The 24,728-nt window shown below is 39.8% G+C and overlaps 1 protein-coding gene across 5 annotated transcripts in view; it reads right to left on the reverse strand.

Moving 5' to 3' along the window:
* Nucleotides 1-1,103: 1,103 nt before the first annotated feature.
* Nucleotides 1,104-24,728, reverse strand: part of LOC125901681 (RNA-binding Raly-like protein) — a 67,526-nt gene continuing 43,901 nt past the window's right edge. For all 5 annotated transcript variants that reach the window (XM_049597499.1, XM_049597501.1, XM_049597503.1 and 2 more), the window contains 7 exons: nucleotides 12,490-12,565; nucleotides 9,957-10,004; nucleotides 8,999-9,189; nucleotides 6,931-7,044; nucleotides 6,561-6,718; nucleotides 2,645-2,682; nucleotides 1,104-1,869 (listed from right to left, as the gene is read on the reverse strand). In XM_049597499.1, the coding sequence (XP_049453456.1) occupies nucleotides 2,650-2,682; nucleotides 6,561-6,718; nucleotides 6,931-7,044; nucleotides 8,999-9,189; nucleotides 9,957-10,004; nucleotides 12,490-12,565 (620 nt within the window). In that variant the 3' untranslated portion in view covers nucleotides 1,104-1,869; nucleotides 2,645-2,649. The remainder of the gene's footprint in view (nucleotides 1,870-2,644; nucleotides 2,683-6,560; nucleotides 6,719-6,930; nucleotides 7,045-8,998; nucleotides 9,190-9,956; nucleotides 10,005-12,489; nucleotides 12,566-24,728) is intronic.

A 24,728-nucleotide genomic window follows, 5' to 3' on the forward strand; every position in this document is an offset into this window, starting at 1 on the left:
ACATTTGCTAGAACTGAATATACAAGCGCAGCTGATTGGAGCATCATAAATCAAAGTAAGAGACAAATTAAACTGTTGACCTGATAATGGTGCTAGATAAAACGAGGGGGTTACCAAAGTTATTACAACTCTTCCTGAGGGACATGGATATCTGCGGTGGAGGAAAATATGTTCAGATCACTTACTCCATTCTCCATTCCAGTAAAAGTCCTGTACTGACTGTTATTACTTATGTAAGTGTGTCGGTATTTTAGGAAAATGTATTCAGAAAGTATGAAAAGTAAAAGTACTCAGTGGAGACAATTACCCCCTGTGACTATTATTACATATAATCATATATGATTTGATTATTATTGCAGTAGTGCGTAAGACGTATTTAACTTTTGGTTGCCACTTATGATATTTTTTATTATGGATCAATCTGATGATTATTTTCCAGATTAAACAACAAATTGTTTGGTTTGTAAAAATTTGTAAAACTGAGAAATGCACCATGTTCACAAAGCTATTTACCAAAATTATTAAAATAATGACAGGAAAAAGTTGCATATCATCACATTTGAGAAGACTAGCCAGTAGTCAGTAACTTACAAATAACTAGTGCACCAGTATGTCCCTTTGAAAGGATTAGTACTATATAAAGTGGCATAAATTTGTACTTAAGTACAATACTTTAGGAATTGCATTTTGTTACATTCCACCAAATTTCATGGCTATCAATCCAAATTTTGAGACCTTTAATTCAGCAACATGGTGGACCAAAGTCAGCAGGATTATTCATCTGGGAACCGTGGAAATTTTCATGAAATCCATCAAACAGTTGTTGAGATGGACAGACAGACCCAGCAAGGCTGAAAATGTTCTGAGGCTGGAGGAAAAAGTTAAGTTGAACTTTAGTCAGGTAGAAACTTCCTGATGCCACTTCCCCATGTCGTACAAGGTTAATAAAAGAACATTGCTGAAGTTGTTTTGCAAGCAGTAAAATAAAGTTTTTGCATTAAGCAGAAATCCCCACAGAAACACAATGTGCATTTGTTTTCCCCGGATTGCTTGTAAAAAATAAAAGCCACAACACTCAGGCAGACTGCTATTTTTTTGCTCTCTTTTTTTCGGAGGAACGAGTTTATTTCAAAAACTGCGATCATCCATAGCTGTACAACAGATGCAATGAATACAAATGATCCATCATAGCTACATTTTAAACATGCTGATTGTAAAAAATAGTCATCTTTTTTTTTAATCATAAACATGAATGTAAACAGAATTCCAAATGCATCTTATCATGAATAACAAACGGCAGACACTGTGTGGAGACGTTGTGAATAAATTACATATTGTGTACATTTCGGCAAAATGTACGAATAAAGCAAAGTCACGTAATTATCAAGTGTTCCTCTTACATTCATATTTAGCTCTCTGCCAGCGTCGCGGCTCGTCACAGTTTTCAATGCACAGAAACAGAACAAACTTTACAACAGAGGAAGGTGTTTTCATGGTTCATCTGATTGATCACGTAACTGTATTTTTATGCACAATACAGACCAGAATATACTAAGCACACAATATACTGTCCTTATTTTTCGGAGCAGCAATCAGCTTTAGGGGAAATTACTGATTGCTCTTTGCAGTTGATCTTGCAGTAGTCTGGAGAATATTCATAACCAGCATTTCGATGGAGTACACATCAGGTGTGTCATATTCTAATGATGCAAACAAGCATAAAAACAAGTTTGAAAAACTCTTCTTCTGCCGTCAGTCACTCCCGTCATTGCTTTCGTTCAATTTCAAATACACCTTCTTGATCAAGAAGGTTTCGCTGGTATCTGTTCTCCCAGCTTCTTGCACAAGTAGACTCCCCTTTTCCTCCAGCTTGAAAAAAGATTAAAAAAAAACACAAGTCAGACTGTGGTGAGAATTCATTATTATCATTGCTGACTGCCTTTCTTAGTAAACCTGTGTAGAAAAGGTGGCTATATCACAAGGTGCTGTATCTGCAAGATTTCCCTGTGAGGTGGGTGGAAAAACAGAGTAGGCGTTAGTGCTGTGACTTACATTAAAATAACCTAATGCTTCTGATATAACCTGCAACTACTGAGATATCCACCTGAGGACAAACAGTTCATTATGCCATCATCTTAACGATCCATCATGTTCAGAGCGGCTGAAAAAGATTTCCGTTATCGGGCACTTGAGGACAGCAGGGAGGAAATGTCAGCCAAGAGGCAAATTAAATCTCAAAGCTATTTGTTCATACAAAGAAAATCAGGGGATTTAAATGTCGTCTGATGGAAAGTGCGGATGAGACTGAGTCGTATCTCTGCGGCTGTTCAGACAGTCATCAGTGATAACTGCAGAGAAGCTGGCTTTTCCTTACGCTCCCAGACGGAGAGAATGACAGGCCATTTAGAAGACGTGATGAGCAGCGTTCCTCACTCTGCTTAAAAGTGGAAAAATAAGCCGGAGATCTTTTGAGTTGCTGCTGCGGCTGACTACAAGTTGCTGGGCAGTGAAAAGGGGCACTGTGCAAATGCTGTCCATACGAATTGCTGTCCATTGAATTTCTGTTCACCAAATTAAATGCCAGACAGTTTGTTTTCATATAAATGAAGACTTATTTCCTTTGACACGGAGATTAAATACTGACCTTATTCAGTTGTCAATGTCCGATATGTGGTTCTCTATCTGCAGTGAAAAGAAAAAAGACAAACAAATAAGACTAAGATAAGATAAAACTTTATTTATCCTGAGGGACAGTGCTGTGCAGCAGTTGCAAACACAACAAGTCCAAATATAGGAAGTTTAAAATGACAATAAGGTACAGATCCAATATATATACAATACATACAATGTCAGAATCAGGTTCTCAGTATGGGTCACAAAATATAAACAGGTTAATAGCGGGATCAGCCTACAGATATACAGTATCAGATCATCTGAGCAGGCTTTTTTGTTGTTGTTGTTTTAATGAGAGGTCTAGACATTTCCAGCCATGCTTGTAGCAGTAAAAGCAGGTACTTTTAATGTTAGGTCAGGACATTTTCAGCCATGTTTGTAGCAATAAAAGCAGGTGTTTTTAATGTCAGATTTGATATTTCCAGCCGTGTTTGTAGCGTCAAAGAAGGCTTTTTTGTTGCTGTTGTTTTAACAAGAGGTCAGGACATTTCCAGCCGTGTTTGCAGCCATAAAAGCAGGTATTTACAATGTTAGGTCGAGACATTTAAGCCATGTTTGTAGTGATAAAAGAAGGTTTTTTTTAATGAGAGGTGTGGACATTTCAAACCATGTTATAGCCACAAAAGCAGGTGTTCACGCCATTTCCAGCTATGCTTGCAGCAATAAAAGCAGGTACTTTTTTAACGATAGGTGCACAGAAATCCAGCCATGTTTGTGGCGACAAAAGTGGGCATTTTTAATGTCAGGTCAGGACATTTTCAGCCATGTTTGTAGCAACAAAGCAGGCTTTTTTTGGTTGTTTAATGAGTGGTCAGGACATTTCCAGACATATTTGTAGCAATAAAAGCAGGTATTTTTAATGTTAGGTCTGGACATTTTCAGCCATGCTTGTAGTGATAAGAGCAGGAATTTTTTAATGAGAGGTCTAGACATTTTAAGCCATGTTTGTACCCACAAAAGCAAATTTTTTTTTTTTTTGCTTCAACGAGATGTGGCACCACTTCCAGCTACCCTTATAGCGATAAAAGCGGGTACTTTTTTAATGAGAGGTCAACACAAATCCAGCCATGTTTGTGGCGACAAAAGTGGGCATTTTTTAAATGAGGGGTCAGAAAATTTCCAGTCATGTTTGTAGCACCCAGAACAGGTATTTTAAGCCACAGTTCATTCTGCTTAAATGTTTTGGTTCTCATACTTTTTTAAAAAAAATAAATACAGACACCGTTCAGAACAAAAAAGTTTATTAGTTCATCGTTATTTCTCATGCATTAGATACATTTTCTCATCAGAAACTACAGCTGGCTGGCTAAATTGCTTTCCAGGTAGTGAATAAAGCATGCACATATATTTTTGCAATGTCTTTAGCAGCATACATCAGGTTTTCCATGGCCGAGCAGCTTGAGAAGCTTTTCAGCCACTAATTAATAGCTGGTGCTTAATACTGTTAACATTAAAGAGCAAAAAATAATTTGTATGATACAAGGACTAAGCAGTTTTGCCTGGATTTTTTTTTTTAGAGATGCAAAGACGTCAGCAGAGAGATAGCAGATATGGTCTTTATTTACCCTGAAAATGCCCATCTCCTAGTACTTCCACATACAAAGCACCAATGTCTCCTCTGAGCAGCATACACAAGTATCTGGATTATTTTAATTAAAGTTGTGTAAGATTGTGTAAGAGAGTGGGGGCTTCAGTTCAGATTTTATTGAAATGGTATATATAGGTGAAAGCCAAATATGCTTTAATGGTCATCAGTTATCAATGGTTTGGTCCACACGCACAATCAATCAAATAAGCTCCTCTGTCTGTGAGAGGGTGGTGCTTCACAGGCTCGCTCTTTTCTACTAATTTCTTTAAGAGGTTTCCTGCAAAGAACTGTTTAATTTAGTAGTAATCAAAGAGAGAACATGAACCTCCCTGAAACAACTGTTCCATGTAAACCCAAACACATTCTGTATTCATTCAGTCATCACTGGAAACTTTACCCTTCATTTATGTTGGATTGTATACTTGCTTGTACACAAATGTATTTTTTTTTAAATGTGACTCTGCATAGTGCTAGCAATTAATTTGAATTAATAAGTTGGAAATGTACCAGTTGGACTCTCTGTTTTCCCTGTAATGAGTACCAAATTATGCAGTTCTTTCAGGAAATAGTCTAGGAAATTATTATGAAAATACAGACTGGCCAACCTAAGTAAAAGCACAGACACACAGTTGTTGATTGTGTCTGAAAAATGTAGTTCAAGCCAGGTCACCACTTATTCTTTTAAGACGAAAAGATTAATACCGGTCAGAAAAACACGTTTTGCAGGACACAGCAGTGCACTCTTCAGCGAGGAGTGCGTGGCAAAGTTTGGGCTAGTTTTATTTCTACAGCTTGGTAGAAAAGATTTCCGCACATTAGTGTAACAGACCGAAAGCTCAACAATAAAGTGAAACACTGCATAGATGTAAGTGTGTGGAAAGCTTTTCTACCAGTTTGGACTCACTGATGTTTCCAGCACCTTGCCAAGACCAAGCTGGGTGGAGCGGTGGTTGTTCTGCATCATTTCTAAAGCTTGAAAAATTAGGCAAATTTAACGGAATAATAGACACATCCAAAATTAGATCAGTTTATTTGATGCAAGTATGAAAGCACTGCATATACTATATAACATAATATAACATAATATAATTTGTATATTTGGAAACTGATAGTCTGCCTTGTAAGCCTATCGGGGCAGGGCATGATGCCAGATGCTACGTTTATATCAGAATACAGACCCCTCCATCTGAGTATATTTTTGTTGTTGGACATAATTGAAGCAACCTAAATGTCAATATACACCAGCATTTCTCAGTATTTTCCAGTATAACTTCATAACAATCATTTGGGGAATTTTCAGCAGTCAGGTAAAATTCATTCCAACATCTGCAGGGGAAGCTGGTCTTGGTTGCAGCTGTGCCAGCAGAACAAAGTGTCTTCTTAAATCAATTATCTCAACAAATAAAATTAATCTCTGTTTGAAGTTACAGGTAGGTGTGAGGTCTCCTGTAGGTTTAATCTTGGGGTTAAGGCAAAGATTAGGTTTATTCAAAACTTTTTAGTTCATGCTTTTGCTAGGTTATCCAAAAAGTGATGAGATGACCCAATGCGAGCCGACAAGAATGCGCATCAGGCAATTGGTGTGATGCAGGACATAAAGCAGTATCTTCATCGTCGGGTGAAACACAAGTTTTTAGGGAGTCCCCAACAGCCAAGAGGTGGTTAGGTTAGCTAAGCACAGACTGGAAACAGTGGGAACCAGCCAGCCTTGCTGTCCAAAGATAACAAAATCTTCCTAACACAACCTCTTAAGATCGCTGATTCCTAATTTCTCTACTGGTTGCCTGGTAACTGGTCAGAGGCATTAAGTGGTCCAGCACATTGTTGTTTTTACACTCCTATTTTTGCGTGGACCAGAGTATGTGTGAATGATCAAGCTTTAGAGGTGCTGTTAGGCAGATTCTGCTATCTTCAGACAGAGCCAGACTAACTGTTTCCCTTTGTTTCCACTCTTTGTGCTAAGCTAAGCTAACCAGCTCCTAGATGTAGCTTCATATTCGCCATACAGACATGAGTGGTATCAATTTTTGTCCTCTAAGTTTTTGCTAAAAGGTGAATAAGCACATTTCCCAGAATGTCAAACTTCTCCTGTAACAGCTGAAAATAAGTTTTAATACTGTAAAATGAACACATACAGCAGATGTACAGCTAATGCAAACACACACTAAGTGACTTAAATTTATAGAGACACACACACACATACACACAAACACTCTTATATATCCTAGCATTAATTTCACAGACAGGAGAACTCACTCACTCCTCACCGAGACTGTAAATGTCTACTTGACCTCCTCACCATATCGCCGGTGCCTTCATCTTCAAAGTCGTCTTCGCAGCCGTCCGTCATCTCCCCTGCCTCCACCTCAGCTGTCCCCTCCGCCTCCTCTCCACCAGAGTGGTCTGCTGCGTCACCATGGAGACACTCACACACCTCCTCTTGTTTCCTCTGCATGTCTGGGAAAAGAGACAGACTGGCAGTTAACATCAGAGCATAAGAAATGTATTGAACTGACTTCTTATTTGTACTAACAGAATAATCAATCTGTCAGACATAATAAAGCATTTAATATTTTCTGTATCACTTTGCCCTGCGTGTGTCTTTGACTTCCACATGAATATATGCATGCTCCTCCAGCAGACAGGTCCTCCCCTCTGTCAAATCTCACCGCCATCAGAGCGATGTTGCCTCTCAATCTTCTCCAGCCTTCCCAGCAGTGAGTCGATCTTGGTCTTGATCTGTGACAGCTCCTTCTTGATTGTTAGGAGCTGGTCTGTCTTCACTGTGAGCATACATTAATAAAAGTTAAAAAGCATAATTAATGTGATGTTTGACAAGGAGACAGACATGGGTACAACAGCTATTGCACTGCTCCGACACGTCTCAGCGGCCGAGTTCGTTGCCAGAAGTTTGGCTGAGGCACAATTAGTGAAAGGGCACGTGAATGGAAGCCAAAGTTTGTGATATTTCACTGTATTGAATTACTCGGAGAATACTGATTAGTATCTGTGAGAGAAGGAGCACTGCAAAGGCAACTGTTGGACAATTAAAGGAAATAACAGTTTCATACAATCTGGATCTTATTTTAGCAGGTTTTGCCATCATTCCCATCAGTTCCTATAACAATGTACTCACTAACTTAAAGGAATATTTTCATATAATTTGAAATGTGCTTATTCTTTTTCTGCCTTTTGAGATTTTGTTGGTCCTGGTAGGGGGATTTTGTTACCTTCAGACAGAACTAGGTTTCCAGTCTTTGTGCTAAGATTAGCTAACCAGCTGCAGCCTTTTATCTAACAAACATGAGATCGAGATCAATCTTCCCATCTACATCTCTGCAAGAAAGCAAATTAGCATATTTCTTAAAATGTCAAACTAATGATTGAGTTTTTATTACAAATAATCCGTCTTAAAGAAACATTTACTGTTGGAGAGATGGTATATTTATAAAAGTAGGCTGTCTTTGCAGTAGAAAGATGCAGACTTTTGAAAATGGTGCTACATGACCAGAGAAAACAAACAAAAAGGGCTGTGGTATTTGATTTTGCTCAAGAGGTAGAAAACCTACAACTACCAGAATGCACTGTGCCGCATCGAACCAACACATGCTCCAGCTGGTGGATGATGTAATGTGAGCTTGGCCGTTTTCACACAGGAAACAATATGGCGGCCGGCTAGTAACAAACAATCTTAAATGACAGTTAAACAGTAAGCTAAAATATGTATCGTAAATGTTTTGAGGCGAGAAAGCAGCAACACAGTGACATATATATATATATATATATATATATATATATATATATATATATATATATATTTTAACAGCACTGCTTGATTTAAGTGTTTGATCTCAGTTTTTTATGCCTTCATTTTTACAACACAGGAAACAGTAAAGCGTCCACTGCTTGTTAACAAATCCTTCTATTACAGCTAAACAGTGCACTAAAATATATTTCTAACGACATAGTTGGTGAGAAATAAACATTACAGTAACAGAACCTTTGTTCATTTTTGATCAGCACTGCCTAGTGTTGACAGCTAAATTGAAGTTTGGTCTGAGTTTAAGAGATAGAGAGAACCAGAGAGGAAGGTCTCGATCCGCTTCCTCCAGTCAAAACCCGCTGGATGACGCAAAACGAGCCAAAAGAGGAGCAGGGAGATCTGGGCATGAGTAAGATGGAGGGACGTTTACCATACTTCACTTACATATACTACCCACAATGTTGTGATACAAAGCTGGTTGAAAAGCGGCCAAGTATCCTTTTAAATGTTGGCTTGTTCACAACCTGACCAGATCTAAAACAATTCGTCCATTAATCAAAGTCATATTTCAAGTATAAATGCCAAATATTTATTTCACTTTCTGCTGCTTTTCTTTGTCTTCCATGACAGCAAACTAAATTTTTGGGAGGTAAGTTGGACAAAACCAGGCATATAAATACGTCAATCTGAAATAATAATTGTCAAATTAATCAATTAATAAAAATAATTATTAGTTGCAGCCCTACAAATGTTTGATAATGACATCCTCTCTTCTCTTTTGCCCTGCCACTGAAGGGATTTCAGGGTTTTCAGCTGTCACCTATTACTTTGATAAGGACAGACTTATTATAACTTAAAGAAATGACGGGCAAAACTACAGATATAAGACCCAGGTTGTAATAAACTGGACATTTCCTTTGAACAGAGCAGGAAAGAGCGAATCAGAGGAACCAAAAGGGACAAAGAGAACATACGTTTAGGGACTGTGATGGAAGAGCCGACATTGAGCGCTCGGGAGGAGGAAGAGGAAGAGGAGGAGGAAGAACAGGCCCTGACTGGAAAGGAGGATTTGGCTCTGCGTGTGGAAGGGACGACTAGCCGTGAACGTTTGATGGGGATCACAGCACGGGTCGGGGGCACGACACGACCGTGGTACTCAAAGAGTCTGGAGACACATGAAAGATTAATATGCAGCAATCTTAGCAACAGCAGAACAACAGAGCAACATGTTACAAAAGGCATCCCAGTGCAGAAAAACACATTACCTAAAAAGCAGGGAGAAGTATCTGTGTATTTATTACTGGCACTGAACAACAAAGCTGGCATCAACCTCGTGTTTCTAGATGTTATTTGAGCACCAAGAAGCGCTTACAAAGCACCTAAAAGACATGCTGCAAAAAATGTTTTAATGATCGAGGTACCTATTGAACAATGCCACAGCAATTCAGTCAATCCCGTTGCCAACGACATATCAAATTGCCAAAATAGCAATAATGACTCAAAGCTGAAGGATTCAACTCTCAGGGATATTGCAAAGTAGAGGAAGTAAACAAACCAATGAAAATGTCAGAAGGAAGACACATTCTTTGCCTTGCCAGCGCAAATGACCAGCCGGGGGACTATCTGACATTCAGTACTCGCCTATGCGGATAAAAGCATCATTAGTAAGCCCAACGGAGAGGAATAAAAACCTCCCCAATATGACATTCATTATGCCTATGATAATGTAGTTACTTTGCCTCAGATGGAAATGGGGCTATTCTGCTCTAAACTCATCTTTATCTAAGTAGCTGACTCTGAAATGGGGAGAAAGGAGGGTGAACACTGAAGGGCAAAATATTGGGAGAAACGGGACGATGTGGAAGCGTTAAAAAGGACAAACTACAGTCAGACTGTGCGGTTATTTAACACCAGATAAGCTTTCTCACATACCTGCTGTAGAAATCGTCTCTGTAGTAATCATAGTCAAACTCGTAGCCGCTGTGAAGATAAAAGAGACTGTTTTTATTCTTCTGTTGCAGTGTTAAATGCGTGTGTGTGTGTGTGTGTGTGTGTGTGTGTGTGTGTGTGTGTGAGTGTGTGTATGGTCAGGGAAGAAAATCTTGACACAAGACTGAAGACACTAACAAGAGAGATCAAGAAGAACTCAATGAGGAGTACAGTGCATACACATCTAAGATGAATAAGCCATTTGCACCTGTTTCCAGTCTTTGTGCTAGGCTACGCTAACTATCTCTAGGCTCCAGCTTCATATTCAGAGTGCAGACATGAGACTGATATGAAAAGATAAGCTTTTATTGAACCCCAGAGGGGAAATTCAGGTGCTGTAGCAGCACAAAGATAAAAATAATACAGATAAATAAAGTAGTAAAACATAAAAATAAGAGGTGTGTACAACTAGAAGAGTGGAAATACAACAATGAACAACACAAGAGCAATTAAAGACAAAGTTACAAGGTTAAGTGACACGGCATGATTCATAGCAGTGACTCTAGTATTATGTAAACAGCATGCACTAAAATAATAATAATACAGAATATTAATACCCTTGGTGTCATTACTGTGAGGTAATGACACCAAGGATGTTAGCGTTGATGATTGAGTCATACTGTGCCAGAGTACGATCGCCCCCCCTCCACTACCCGCCTGCTCAGCTTTCACATTATTAATGCTGTTCGGTGCCCAAGTACACTTGCATCATCATCTACGTGATTGTCATCTACATCATCTACATTTTTGTGCCATAGTGAAGCTACAGTGTAGCACAAAAATGTCTGGAGGACAGTTCTCAGCAGGGCAGCAATGCAAAGCTCTGTTCCTGGGGTGAAGGAGGAGCTGCTGCTGTCAGGCATGGAGCTCTACGCCTCCTGCTGGAGCTCTGACTGCAGGTCGAAGGTGGCAGTGAAGCTGGGTCTGAGTCTGTTTGTAGCCGGCTGTGCTGCCAGCTGACATCGAGGCATCGTTATTAAATCAAGACCATTTCATAACAGGGTAAAAATTACTTCGCATAGTCGCATATGATAGCAGCCACCTCCCTGTTTTAATACAGTTCGTGCGTACTGTACTGGACTACACATGAACCATACTTGAGACCACCCCAGTACAAATTAGCGTACCGTGCCTGCATAGGGCACACAGTGTTCACACTTATCAAACAAACTGGATTTTAGTGTCAAGTGTACCCGGATCTGGGCCTAGCCCCTGATATGACAGGCCCCTTAGTGTTGTCTGTCTGCAAAATAGAAATATAAAATAGTAAGATATGGTGTGATAAGACAGTATAACATATTAACATAGTATAGTATAATATAGCACAGTATACTGTAGTGTAGCATGAGGTATAAGATATTGTATAAGGTGTAATGTAATAGTAGTTACGGTATTAATACTAGAAAGGTGCACCTCGCCAGGCAGCCACCAGAGCTAATCGCTCCCACTCTTGACAGTTCATGCGGCACCGCTGTGCCCCGTAGTACTGTACCTCCCAGCTTCCTTACAGTCAAGATGGTGGCAATAGATAATGATAACTTTTTTTTTCCTTTTTGTATTCTACCAGACTTTAGTGGATTGTATCACATTGGGTATGGAATTCATCTACAGATGCTCTGGTTCAAAATTAGACCAAACTTTTCTATGGATGTCAGTTTTTGAGCCACGGCAAAGGCCAAAATGTGGCCTGCAACAGATGGTAAGGCTTCTGGTTTTTAGCTGAGATGATTACCAGAAAACTCGCAGCCAGCAGTCAGTGAGGTTTAAAACAGTGTTCAGAGTGATGACAGCCTGTGGTCTCTACTGCTGTGATGGCAGCAGGTACAAATGAGTGCCTGAAGCAGTCAGTTTTGCACTCGGGTGGGACGGCCCAGCTGCTGAATGAGCTTCCACAGCTTGTCATGGAGTTGATGAGTGGGTTTATCCAAGATGACTCTGATTTTGCCCATCATCTTCCTCTCTGCAAGTTACTCCAAAGTGCCCAGTACTGTACAAGCCCGACCACAAAGCTGGCCTTCTCACTTGTTGAATCTACTGGCCTCACCGGCCATTATGCCACCAGCACACCACAGCAAGGAACAGCGCACTTGCTACCACAGACTGATAGAAGACATGCAGGAGCCTGCTGTGTAGCCTGATATTGATCATCGCAGTTAACACTCAACAAAAAAGCTAATTTCCCCAAATTCCTTTACAGTCCCTAATAAACACCTATTTTGTATTCCCTTTAGTCTGTTACGATGTCAGTCATGTCACTCCTTGTGCACTTCTATTTTGTTTTTGCTTCTAACAACATACTAAAATGTCAAGAGTGAACGAATGTGTAATAACAACAGACACTGATAGCACAGGGAATTGGCTGTTCCTCCAGAAGTGCCCGAGCAGACAGCAGAATATAAGTACGGTGGGAAAACTAGGTCAGCACAGCAATATCTGGCTGATACAGTGAAATAAGACAGATGTGTTTCACACAGACCTGTAGAGGGACGACAGAGGCCTCTTGGAGCCCATCTTCGGCCTGTATGGTTTTGGCTCTCCTGCCATGTTGATATCTGGGAACAAAATGAAAATCGATGTCACGATGTGATGCAGCAGCAGCAGCTCATAATATAAAGAAAACATTAAGGCTGTAGCCATAATGAAATTGCATTTGAAATATGTTTTGAAAACAACATCAATACACCTGCATTGCTTTGTTGTTTGTGAAAGTATTACTGGGTATTTTTATGTGCTGTAATAAAAGATTCAAAAGCTTTTATAAGCATATAAATGTTATAAGCTGCAAAGCTGTTTAACTGTAACTCAATTAAAACTGTTGCCATGATAAAACTGTCAAATGCAGATTAACACATCGCTGCATGTGAAATACTTGCACACAAACATGTAAACATACACATATGTTCATATTATCATATCTCCAAAATGTCATTTGGTTTAGAGTTTAAACTGGAGCACATGAAAACATAAATTAAAGACACGTTATGGTAGTTGTAACTTCAGTGTCACTGGAAGATATAAAAATTTGGATATTAACCACAGTTTCACAATTTGTTTCATGTAAGAACGTAAGCATGAAGATTTACAGGGAAAAATAGTACGAAAGTTTAAACAGTACATATATGGCATGTTTAAGTTACTGTTGATGTTACAGTCGGAAAGAAGAATGTTTTATCTCTGTGTAGGTCACTCATGTCGCACCACATTCCTGCTAGGTGCCATTATTGTATCGCTATTGTAGCACTGCAATGATTAGTCGATTGAGTCATTTATCAAGCAAATCTGCCAAACTTAGGCATCAAAATTTGCTGCTTTTCTCTGTTTAATATGATTCAAAATTGAATATATTTATCATAGTGTTAGTTCAAGGCAGGACACAATGTCAAGCTCAGCTCACATCCCAGCTACATCAGCTGATCTCAAACAGCCCAGTCAGCTGATGGAGCAGCTGACTGATGGAAGGGAGTCAGCTGATCACATGATTCCTTTCTATGCAACCAATTAGAGAATCTCATTCAGGGCGCCCTATTTAAACTGCTCTGGCCCGCCTACTGTTGCTGCTTCCTCTGCCAGCTGCTGTGCAACCCACCTCCACCCCAGCTCCTCCTTTTCATGCTGTGTCTGACTTATCAACATTATTTCTGTTTGTCACTGATGCTGCTCTGTTCTGTTCCCAGGGGGTCTTTGCTGCTGCTGCTGCCTCAGGCTTTCCATGTAGGCGCATGGAAGGGCAGGGAGATTTGCTCTCTGCCTCAGGGTTTCCTTGTTTGCACTTGGAGAGGCAGAGAGGTGTGCTCTCTCTGCCTTAAGGCTTTCCACGTAGGCACATGGATGAGGCTTCATGCGTAGGCCCGAGGAACGGCAGAGAAGCCACAGAACAGAACCATACCGCCAAATATAATACTGCAAATGGACATATAGTTTGCTTTGACCAAAGTGGTCCTGCCTGAACTTTAAGTTTTGGACTATTGGTCAGATAAAACAAGTACTAATTTGAAGATGAAACTTTGGGTACTGGCAGCTTGCAACAAGCAATTTGCACAATTTTCTGACGTGTTATACAAAACAAATTATCGATTAATGGATACATAAATCAGCACTGGATTAATCAATAATGAAAATAACTGATAGTTGCAATCGTACATTTCCGTACTAAGGGGCCGTGATTAGCATCAGCAAACTACAACTGCATTAAAACATCTGTATACAGACTCTCACACAACTCTTGCAGTATAATCCAAGTTTCATTTATCCCGTTGTATGCTTTTCAGTTCCCAAACACATGTATTTTTACTAAAACCTTAGTATTTATGACACTTCTGCATATATAGCGCGCCAGGCTAGCGCTTGTGATTGAGCTCTGCTCATGCATTCCATTGAGCAGAGTTCAAATGTACCATCTTGTTAAGGCGTGCTTCCTCATCCATGCATGAGACTGTTTATGCTAAAATGTTTTAGATAGTAAGGTTTTCCCAAGAATGCGATGTGCTTGAGAGCTTGCAAACAAATGTCTTGATATAGTTGTGCTGTTGTTAAATGTGGTTCCCTTTTGACTTCAGCTCCTCAAGAATTTTCTCTGTGTTTGGATTCCTCGCTCACCATGGAGGCATGTGAGAAAAACAAAGTTTTCTTAACAAATTCAACATAACAAGGGGTGAGTAATTCATATTAAAATGATTATCGTCATGGTTTTCTTGTTTTTTTTAGACAGAAGTGACGAATAAAACTATGTCGAACAACTTTCAGTATCCCAACTTTGGGAGACGAGGAACTATGTAAATTAGATGATTTACTTTTGAGGAGAAAAGAGTGTAAGGTGAAGAGCATTGCTAGCAAATGCTAGAGGGCTGATTCCCCCGAGTTCACTTCTCAGACACAGACACATCATTCTTCCTGACAATGTTTACATGCAAAAAACTATTCAGAATTTTGCTCTTATTTCAAAAAAGACAACATTTCTACTAAGCTGTTTATGTGTCTAATAAAAATGAAATTCCACCAATATTCCCGTTTACATTCAGCCATGCAGATTCCGATTAACGTGCCTTAACATGTCATTTATCACATCAATATCAAGAAAAGTGGAGTGGCTGGGGCCACTTGTCTCATTTTGCTTGTCTGGATCAAAATAAGATTTTGATAAGATAAAATTTCAGAGTCTCTTTCTAGTGACAGACTTGTTGAACCGTGCAAGCACAACCTCTCTTTCATTCCTTTAACCACATTTTTTAAAAAGGTCAATGCTGTGATACTTGTACAGATCCAAAAACCTGCTTATATCAAAGTCTTTCATAATGTTTAAAAGTAGGTGTGTGTCACTTTCCGACCAGAAATGTTGGCTTTTCTTTTCAGCATGCATTTCTTTACCAGCATGGCAAATTATTCAGAATATTGTCATATTCTGAATAATAGTTGAATATTAGTGTGTATGCAAACATACGCAATGTCTTCTAAATTTCCTGTCATGGATAACCTCACCCATTTCTCCCCCCATCTTGGAGAAATGGATTTCATATGGGAAAGTTTTACAGTGAAGCCCTGCAGACTGAAAGTCAGCATTTCAAAAAAGTGCCTTATAAAGAATGCAAGAAGAGGCATCATTTCTATTCAACTTTTAAGATACCTTACTATGAAATTTTCATGGCAACTCCTGTAATATAACACACAAAAGCACAATATGCAGATCGCACCCACAACTGTTCCTCTAACTGCATCAACAAAGTCTAAAATATTTAAAGCACAATATTAAGTCACAGCACCAAACTATACTCACAGCAACAGGGTTGGAAAGAGTGATTTAGTGCAAAATGTTTAAAGCTTTCTGATGCATCAGAAATGATGTGCAGTGGCCATTCACTGTGATTTCAAAGCACTTTATAACAGACATGAAAACATGGCATTCATTGTGATGCACGATAGACAGTCTACCAAGCACAAAAACATTACAGAAGCAAACATATTTCATGACTACACAGTTTACATCCATGTCTCTTCAAACTCATATAGAGCAATGACTGTAGACAATGCTTCAAATATGGATGTTGCTACAAAGAAGCTACATATTCAACAACTTGAATGCTTCACACAGTCTGGCAGCACAGAAGATCTATACAATCAGCACAGTTTCAAAGTGGGCACTCAAGATTAGTGTCACCAATTCAGTATTTGACCAAATGTCTCGACTTCTGTTCCTGAGCTATGGCGTTGAATAACTGCCAGAAAAGTGTTTCTGCAGAACATTATGATGTCACAGTGAAGTTGATCTTGACCTTTTGGATATAAAGTGTCATCACTTCATCATTTTATCCTCTTAGATATTTGTGCGAAGTGTTGTCACCATTAGCATATGAATTCTTGGGTTATGGCCAAAAATGTGTTTTAGGAGGTCAAAGTGACCTTTGACATTTGACCACCAAATTCTTATTAGTTCTTACTTGAGTCCAAGTACACAGTTGTGCCAAATTTTAAGCAATTCCCTTGTGGCATTCTTGAGATATCGCATTCACAAGGACAGGACTGACATATGTACAGACGGAAAACCCGAAAACATAATGGCTATGGCCACGGCTATCACCATCGCAGAGGCATAATAAAATAAAACAAAACAGCAACTGGAAGGCCTTCTCAACACTGAGGTACTACATCAGTCTCTGTGCTAAGATAACAAAAAATACAGTAAAAAGTTGATTAGCATATTGGACAGCGGGACATTTTTAAGTATTTCAATCTATTTCATCTGGTTTGTAAACATTTCTTATTATTCATTTATAAAACAAATCGTTACCGATGACCAAATTTGAAGGTTTGAGATATTGTGTTCATGACAATGAGATGGATGCAAGGTCAGGGACCTTGACCTTTGACCTAGGACCACCAAAATCTAATCAATTCAATGTTGACTGTTGGACGTTCGTGTCAAATTTAATGAATTCTCTCAATGCCTTTGTGAGATAAAGCCTTCATGAGAATGAGATGGACACAAGGCCATAGTGACCTTGACATTTGAGCACCAAAATCAGTTCATCCTTAAGTCCAAGTGGATGTTTGTGCCAAATTCGATTTTTTTTTTTTATGACAATAGGACAGGTGGATGGATGGATGTATGGATGGATGGATGGATGGATGGATGGACGGACAGACGGACGGACAACCCAAAAACATAACGCCTCAGACCACGGTTTTTGCCGACATGGAGGCATAAAACAGTCAAACAAGAAACTGAAAGTGATGCTGCTGTTTACAAAACAGAAACATTTACCTGTTTTCCATTTTTACGTATAAAAATTTACTCCGATTTATTTGTTTATCATTGAATAAATCTATTACAGTTTCAATAACTGCAAATATAAATTTTGGTTATAGTGAGTAGTTTTAAATTGTATTATAAGTTGCAGAGTAAAGACTGAAATAGAGACATTTTCTGGTTGAAGCTTCTCAAATGTGAGAAGTTCTTTAATATAATATTGTGTTGGACTCAGACAGCAAAACTTTATTAAATTAACTAATCAAAAGTGAAGTGTGCAGACAAACTTTTATTGAAAGTATTTGTTAGTTGCAGCCCTGGAGCTGGCAGAGGTTTGTGCTGTCTAAGCACCTGTCAGACTGTGTGTGATGAGACTAACCAGGTGAATTAGGGCAGAAAGCATTGATTCATTTAGTGATTTAACTTCAGCGCACTGTGGCTTTCAAAGAGACATAGATAAAGACGAGCAGAGAGGTGGAAAACTTTTTAAGGGCCTTGAGACAACTGAAACATCACTTGTGTGAAAAAGGATTGAAAGTTAATGTTAGGACAGTTTCTGCGACATTTTTCCACTTAGTAAAAAGACATAAAAACAATCAAATCCCCTTCAATAGCATTAGCAGGCTACTGTGACTCATCACCACGTGGCTCTTGTGTTGATTGACAGCCCCTTCTACCTGCCAAGAGCCCTGCTGCGTTAAAGCAGGCTGGTATCACTGCGTTTAGTCTGCCGGCTTGTCGTCGCTGCTTCTGCTCAAACTCGGCTCAATCAGCCTTGAGTGCCGCTCAAGGTCATACACAAAAACACAAACAAATATCAAACACCGCCTTCCCCCAACACACACACACACACACACACACACACACACACACACAGAGGCACACATCGACAAAGCAGGGCAGATCCCTGCCTGATGGATGAGTCACCCCTGACAGCTTCAAAAAGTTGCACAGATAAAACATCAGCTTTGCATCAACTGCCTTGGGGATCATGCAGCAGCAAATGTCATGACAGGAGCTGAAGTCGAGTCATTTTGCCTGAGAGCGTTGCAGTCTTAGCCTTTGCTCTTTTTTCGGTGGAGATGATAATGAAATCCCAACCTGCAATGTTAATGCACTGAGCTTATGAATTAAAGAATGCAAGATACTTCAGACTGTAGTACACAAGATCCCTGCTTTCCTCTGTCACACCTTTTCTCTCTGGCTCGCTCACACACACACACACACACACACACACACACACACACACACACACACACACACACACTCCAGCAGCTGCACCTGGACCCTCCAACACATTGTCTGCAGATTAACCATGGTGCTATGTTTGGAGCCCAGATTTTCCCTTCCTCTCTCCTTCTCTTTATTGACTCCTTTCCCTCCTTGCTCTCCCTAATAGACTAATGGATGGATCGGGGATGTATCGGTAGCTCTCAGGTGCACGGGGACGGCTGTATCATTATCATTAGGCTCTAGGAAGATGTGAGGAATGGTTCACATTGTAAAGTGTGCTCTCCTCTCTCTGGTCCCCTGCTGGGGTCATTAAAGAGAGAGCGGAGCACTAAAGAGCACTCTCAAACGAACACCCCCAATAGACACACACTGAGCCTCTGATTAATTACAGTCATTATATTAACCATATACAAAAATGGACTGAGTGTGTGTGTGTGTGTGCGTGTGTGTGTGTGTGTTTGTGTGTGTGCTCTCAGACTTGTTTGCACGTATCCATAAAAAGGTTGGGACTGGAGATAGAAAGAGTGTTGCTAAGCAATAGCCAGTTAGGACTTGACTGATACTGTAAACTGTACGCAGCATCACATTAAGGGGGAATGTTAAATGTTGCTTTATGCCGATGCCATTACGAGCAAGTTGGCTGCAGCAGAATAACACCAAGACAAACTCAAAGACTACAAAAACAAAAGGTGTCAGACACTGTGAAACCATTCATCATCCTCTCAACTGGTGAGAGACTATTCTAGTTTGGTGCTGGTAAAATATTGAATGTACTGCTGTCAGATAATGTTGTAGAGGCAGCCTTAAGGAAAACTTCACCCACAGAATGACCATTTGTGTATCAGTCATGACGTGTTACCTTGAATTCCTGATGAAACGTTTGTTTTTGCTCGTGTCTCTCAAACTGATGAGAGGTGGATTATACTGCACGAGTTGTGTGAGAGTTTGTAAACCAATGTTTTGATATGGTTTCCTTGTTGTTATAGTGGTGCCCAATCAATAAATGTGTTTGCTGTTTTCTGTGGACATAGGCAAGATTCAAGGTTATACAGCATGACTAGTCCATAGACAAACAGTTCTTCATTGGGGCAGATACTCAGAGTGTGTTCAGAGTATGTATGAGAATATGAAGCAGAATAAAATAACTCAGTGGTAAAGATCATACTGTGCAATTGTTTTACAGATTTTTTTTGTCAAAATTCATGACTACAAGCAAATGAAAATCTAAATTCAAAAAGAGCAAAATTAGCTATTTAAGTTATAATCCTTCAGATTTCAGTCCTGGTTAATTAGGTGTGACCTGTGGATACTGGTGGTCATTGCAAGTGCATTTTTATGGTACCAGTTCTTTTGTTGAAAATTATGGACCACTGGGGGATCGAAACATGGCTTTTCAATAATGCAACTCCTGAATCTCCTTCAGCAGCTGTGGGCTGTCACACTGATTTAATAAAGAATACAAAAGATGTCAGTCAACAACATGCTTTTGTCTTACCCGGCTAAGACTGAGCAAGTAACATGAAAACTGCTGTATGAACAGGTAGTTACACAATGCAAAGGTTAAATGGCTATTGCTGAAAAAACAGACCGAAAACAGCACAAAGTCTGCACTTGGTAAAGTAGATCTCTGGTGTGTCTGAGGGCTTGTGGGTGGGTGATACGAAGTACAGAACGGGCTGTGTAGAGCATGTATGCATGACAGTAGTGGAAAGATGCATAGCATAATGTAATAGTATTGTGACCGAGTATCCTGGATACACCTAACTGTATAAACTTACAACATTCATAACATTTTAGCAGCAAACAACTATTTGCTATGTAAAAATATAGTAGAATAATACTGTCCTGAGCAAAGAATGAAGTCACGCTCCCTGTGTGTGTGTGTGTGTGTGTGTGTGTGTGTGTGTGTGTGTGTGTTGTAATCTGAGCTTCTCTCTTCTTTGTTGTGGTAGCTGGGCTGGCCATGCGTGCATACGAACCATTGTATGAGGATATGTTGGCATATTGGTGTATGCAAGTCCCTCCCCTAATGTCCCACTGGCTAATGTTAGCCACATGGCGGTTACCACGGATAATGCTGTCCTTACCATGGATGTATGGTCTTGATTCATGGTGGTGGGACAATGTTGTTGTGGCTTGTTGCTTTTTATTTTGTGATTTGGCCCTAAAGGCCGGTCACATTACATTAGGCTGACTGGTCCTGTAGTATTCTAGATTAACTGCAGACAAATAAGATACACAAACACACAGGCACACACACACATTGGAAAGCATGATCCTCTCCAGAATAACCTAGCGGAGCAAAAAAAAAACGGGATTTCATACAGTATGATGTAAATCTTAAAGCTGCATACTTGATCTTTTTGGCCACTTGGGGGCAGCACAACATGCTAGAAAACACAACAGTGACATATTATCAACTGATACATACTGTTATGGCACAAAGTTGCCTATTTACACATCCAGCACATACGGAACAACATTATCATTCTTGTTTCTGTCCACCTGACAAAGATAAGTTCAGTATTTTACTCTCATTTAGCTCTGTTTTGGTCTCCACCAACTATCTGGGTCTTTAGCTGCTTAATGCTCCACTATGTTCTCAAGCTAATAACTAGCTTTGGTACTGTGGTGATGATTCCCAGCTTCTTTTACATTACACTTAGACATTTAATCAAATGATCAAATGTTAATGTATAAATATTGATTAGTGCAGCATTCAGGATGATAAGGATTCTACTTCTAAGGTGAAAGGAAGCATTGATGAAAACGCTTTGAGGACAAATACTTCTAAAGAAAAGATATACAGAAATTGTGCTGTATCATGTTACAATATCAGAAAAATATATGCAGGATTTTTCTGCAGCTGTGTTAATGTGCACTACGAAACTTCTCTTAACACATTCAGAAGTTTTATTCTTGCACAGTCTAGTTTTTAAGTCAAACACTCCGAGGTCAAAGCGGTGTTTTCACACTACTTTTCCTCATCTGTGTACAAGATGAAAGCATCAATCGTGGGCTTTACCAGGCCTCATTTTAATTGAGTGTCTCCTGCAGCAAAGATGTGGCTGAGTTCAGTAACAGTTTTTCAATCCACACTGGATCCTTCAAGAATACAATCATCACCACCTCAGGGCCCCTCTGACTCAGTTTGGGTTCATTCATATTAATGACGCTGTGCTAAATTACCTGTGAGTGAGTGTCTATTTTAGTTAGATATAGACTCCTCAGCTCAGCGTGCCCTTGAGCTCTTTGTCTCGGGAGGTGTGGACAAGTCATTATAGCCGAACCAGGCGCAGACAATCAGTGTCACGGCACACAAAAATTTGAATTAGTCCACTGGGATGAGCTCGGTTTGAAAAGGAAAACGCTGCTAAATAACTGTATAGCCCTTGTGCTGCTTCTGTTTAGCCAAGCACAAGCTGAATTATAGTGTATTAGCAATTTTCCTCTTGAGTGGGGCTATTCTCCGAGGTAACAATATGTTTGATGAGACTTTACAAACCAACTTTTAACTCTGGAAATAGGAATAGGTAGGAAGTAAGTGGCTGGCCATGTTAGACTAGTGCTCTCTGTCCGATTACAACAGAAGAGGTAAGCGGTGTGGTAATACAGCCGGAGAAAAGAAATGAGAGAATACATTTCCTCCCTGCACTAATACATAAACACAATCTTTGGCAGGCAAAGCAGCACTCCTTGAAGCGAACAACCTCCATCTCCGCTGTTACACACATACTGAGAGCAGGTGAGCAGTATTTGATTAAGAGATCATCCAGGCACCTGTGTGAATACAAATGTGCGACTAAGAGACATCCTGCGTGACAGCGGTCGCAGATTCAATCTACGCTGCGTTCTTGCGCCCCCGTAAATCTGACAGGGAGGACTTGAATAATCTCTGATCTCGGCTCAAGGGCACAGGCAGCTTCGTCTTTTTATTACACCTCAGAGTGTGTTTCCTCAAGCAGGGCAGGGAGAGTGACAGGGTGAGAGAGCACACACTGGGAGTTTGTGTCTGGGTATACACATGTGTATGCATTAGTGTGTATGTAGACATAATGACCTTCTGTTCACATTACCTTATAATACCTTCTTTACAGGCCAGAATGTAGGTTGTCTTTTAATTCTGATTAGTGACAATGTACTTGTATAATGAATGTAAATACTGAAAGTCTATTGAACATTTGCATGTTGGTTTCATAAAGACAGACTCTGACAACAGCACAGACTAAACTGAAAGTTTGACTTAAGATTGAAGTCCAAATTTATCTGTTGCCCCAAACCTGTTCAATAGTTCTTAACGAATTTGCCCAGAATTCTGGGTAAATTACTGTATAAAATAATGGACGCAGCTACCATGATGTCACCAATTGGTTTGTGGACTCCTGTTTTGAAGCCTTGAATTCAGCATTTTGGTTTTCGCCATTTTGGAATTTTTGGAGCCAGAAGAGACCGTATTTGGTACACGGTGCTTGGTTTTTCTGTCGATACCTTGAGACCAGTTCAGACCAAAGATTCGTTACAAGACGAAACCGTTTTAGAACGTTGCAGAGAAAAGTTTCAGAGGTGTGAACTGGCCGTCTGAGCTCGACTCAAGCCGGCTGATGGTGTCACCTGCAACTCCCCTGGTCAAATGCCGGCAGATGGTTTTTAGAACGTAAAGCACGTCACCTGTTTCAACAGCCAGTCTGCTTTTAGTGAAGTCTGCTGGTCAAGTCAATGACCGCAGACGGCGTGTTCACTTGCTGAGGCAGGTGCTCTGCCACTGCTGAGTCCTCTGTTTCTGTCCTCATGGTGTGCTGGTGTCGGACAGTATGTGCTTATGCCCCTAACACACACACTCCATATCTATTCTATGAGTTATTTATATTATTGTGGTGACATTTTTTTGCCTTTCAGCACTACCACAGATGGAACTGTAGCCAGTATGTCACTATCACTATTCTCATTCATATTTTAAGAAGCTACAAATGTTATTCAGCCACAATATAAGTCTAAAAAAGCTGGAAATCAGAACAGACATATAGAGAGTTGTTGCATAGAGATGAAACACCATCTCATCTAGTTGCATTGGCGTGAACCAGCAGGTTTTTAGAACGTTGTAAATTGTTGCAAATCTTTGGTCTGAATTGGGCTTTAAAGTTATCAGGTACCAATACCTAGCCCGACCCCTGAGAGGAACAATTTAGTCTGAAAAGGCCAAGTGTTACATCCATCATCCATCCGTGATTAAGCATTATCTGTGTTTACTCTTTTAATTACAGCTGTTCTGTGCTTGTTGATGTTTTGTTGATTTAAGTTTTCTGCCACCAGTTTACTGCTTACCAAGCCAGTTATTATACTGCAAGAGCTGTTCGAGGCTTTTGTGTTGCTATCACAACATTCTAAGTAAATGTTGGGCCAAGTGTTTTTACTTTCACTCCTGTGGACACTATGTGAATGTTAAGTTAATTAATGAATGTGTTGTACTTGCTATTTCAACTTAATATTGATCTTTCACTGGTGATCTTTTCTTTCTTCCTGGCATGACAATTCAAAAGCTAGTCGATACTTCAGTTAATCCAATTTCCTTGTTACAGTACCAGCTCATTTTTACCTTTGGTCTGACTGTTGTTTATGTTTTCTCTTTGTTTCTGATTTGTTTTATTGAGCTTGCCCAGTGTTGTTTTCTCACTTTTATAATAATTGCCTCCAGTAAAAACCTCAAATGCCAACCTCTGTCTTCAACTTTTCTTGGAAGTGGGTTTGTAGCACATCATAGCTGTGCACCTGCAGTCAAAGTGAGAGCAGAACATTTCCCTAAATAACCTTTAAAACATAACATACTTGCAGGTATTTTAAAATGACTGCTATAAAACAGTATGCATGCTGCTCAGGTGTGAAAGAGGTCACATGGTGCTCTTCAGTTTGTGTTCACTGATCATATAGATAACTCAATAAGAGGTGGAGACAGATTAAAAAGCTCTACAAAGAGAATCATTTGAATATGTACACTGACAGCTATGCAATACACTGGTTTAAATTGGAACCTGACTTCTCCTGTTTTTGTAATGGTCTCTTCTTTTTGGTGTCGGGGTCCTTTGTTAATTATTGTTTTGCCTCAACATTGTGTGGGATTTTTGATGTGTGGTTTCCTCTGCTGAAGATTGTCTGTCATGTGACTTACCTCACTGCACTAATCATGTGACTATTTAGTTGTCCATACTGATAATGTGACTACTTTACCACATGCATAAAGAACAGCC

This window comes from Epinephelus fuscoguttatus, linkage group LG15 (assembly GCF_011397635.1).
Source record: "Epinephelus fuscoguttatus linkage group LG15, E.fuscoguttatus.final_Chr_v1".
In the NCBI taxonomy this organism is placed as follows: domain Eukaryota; kingdom Metazoa; phylum Chordata; class Actinopteri; order Perciformes; family Serranidae; genus Epinephelus; species Epinephelus fuscoguttatus.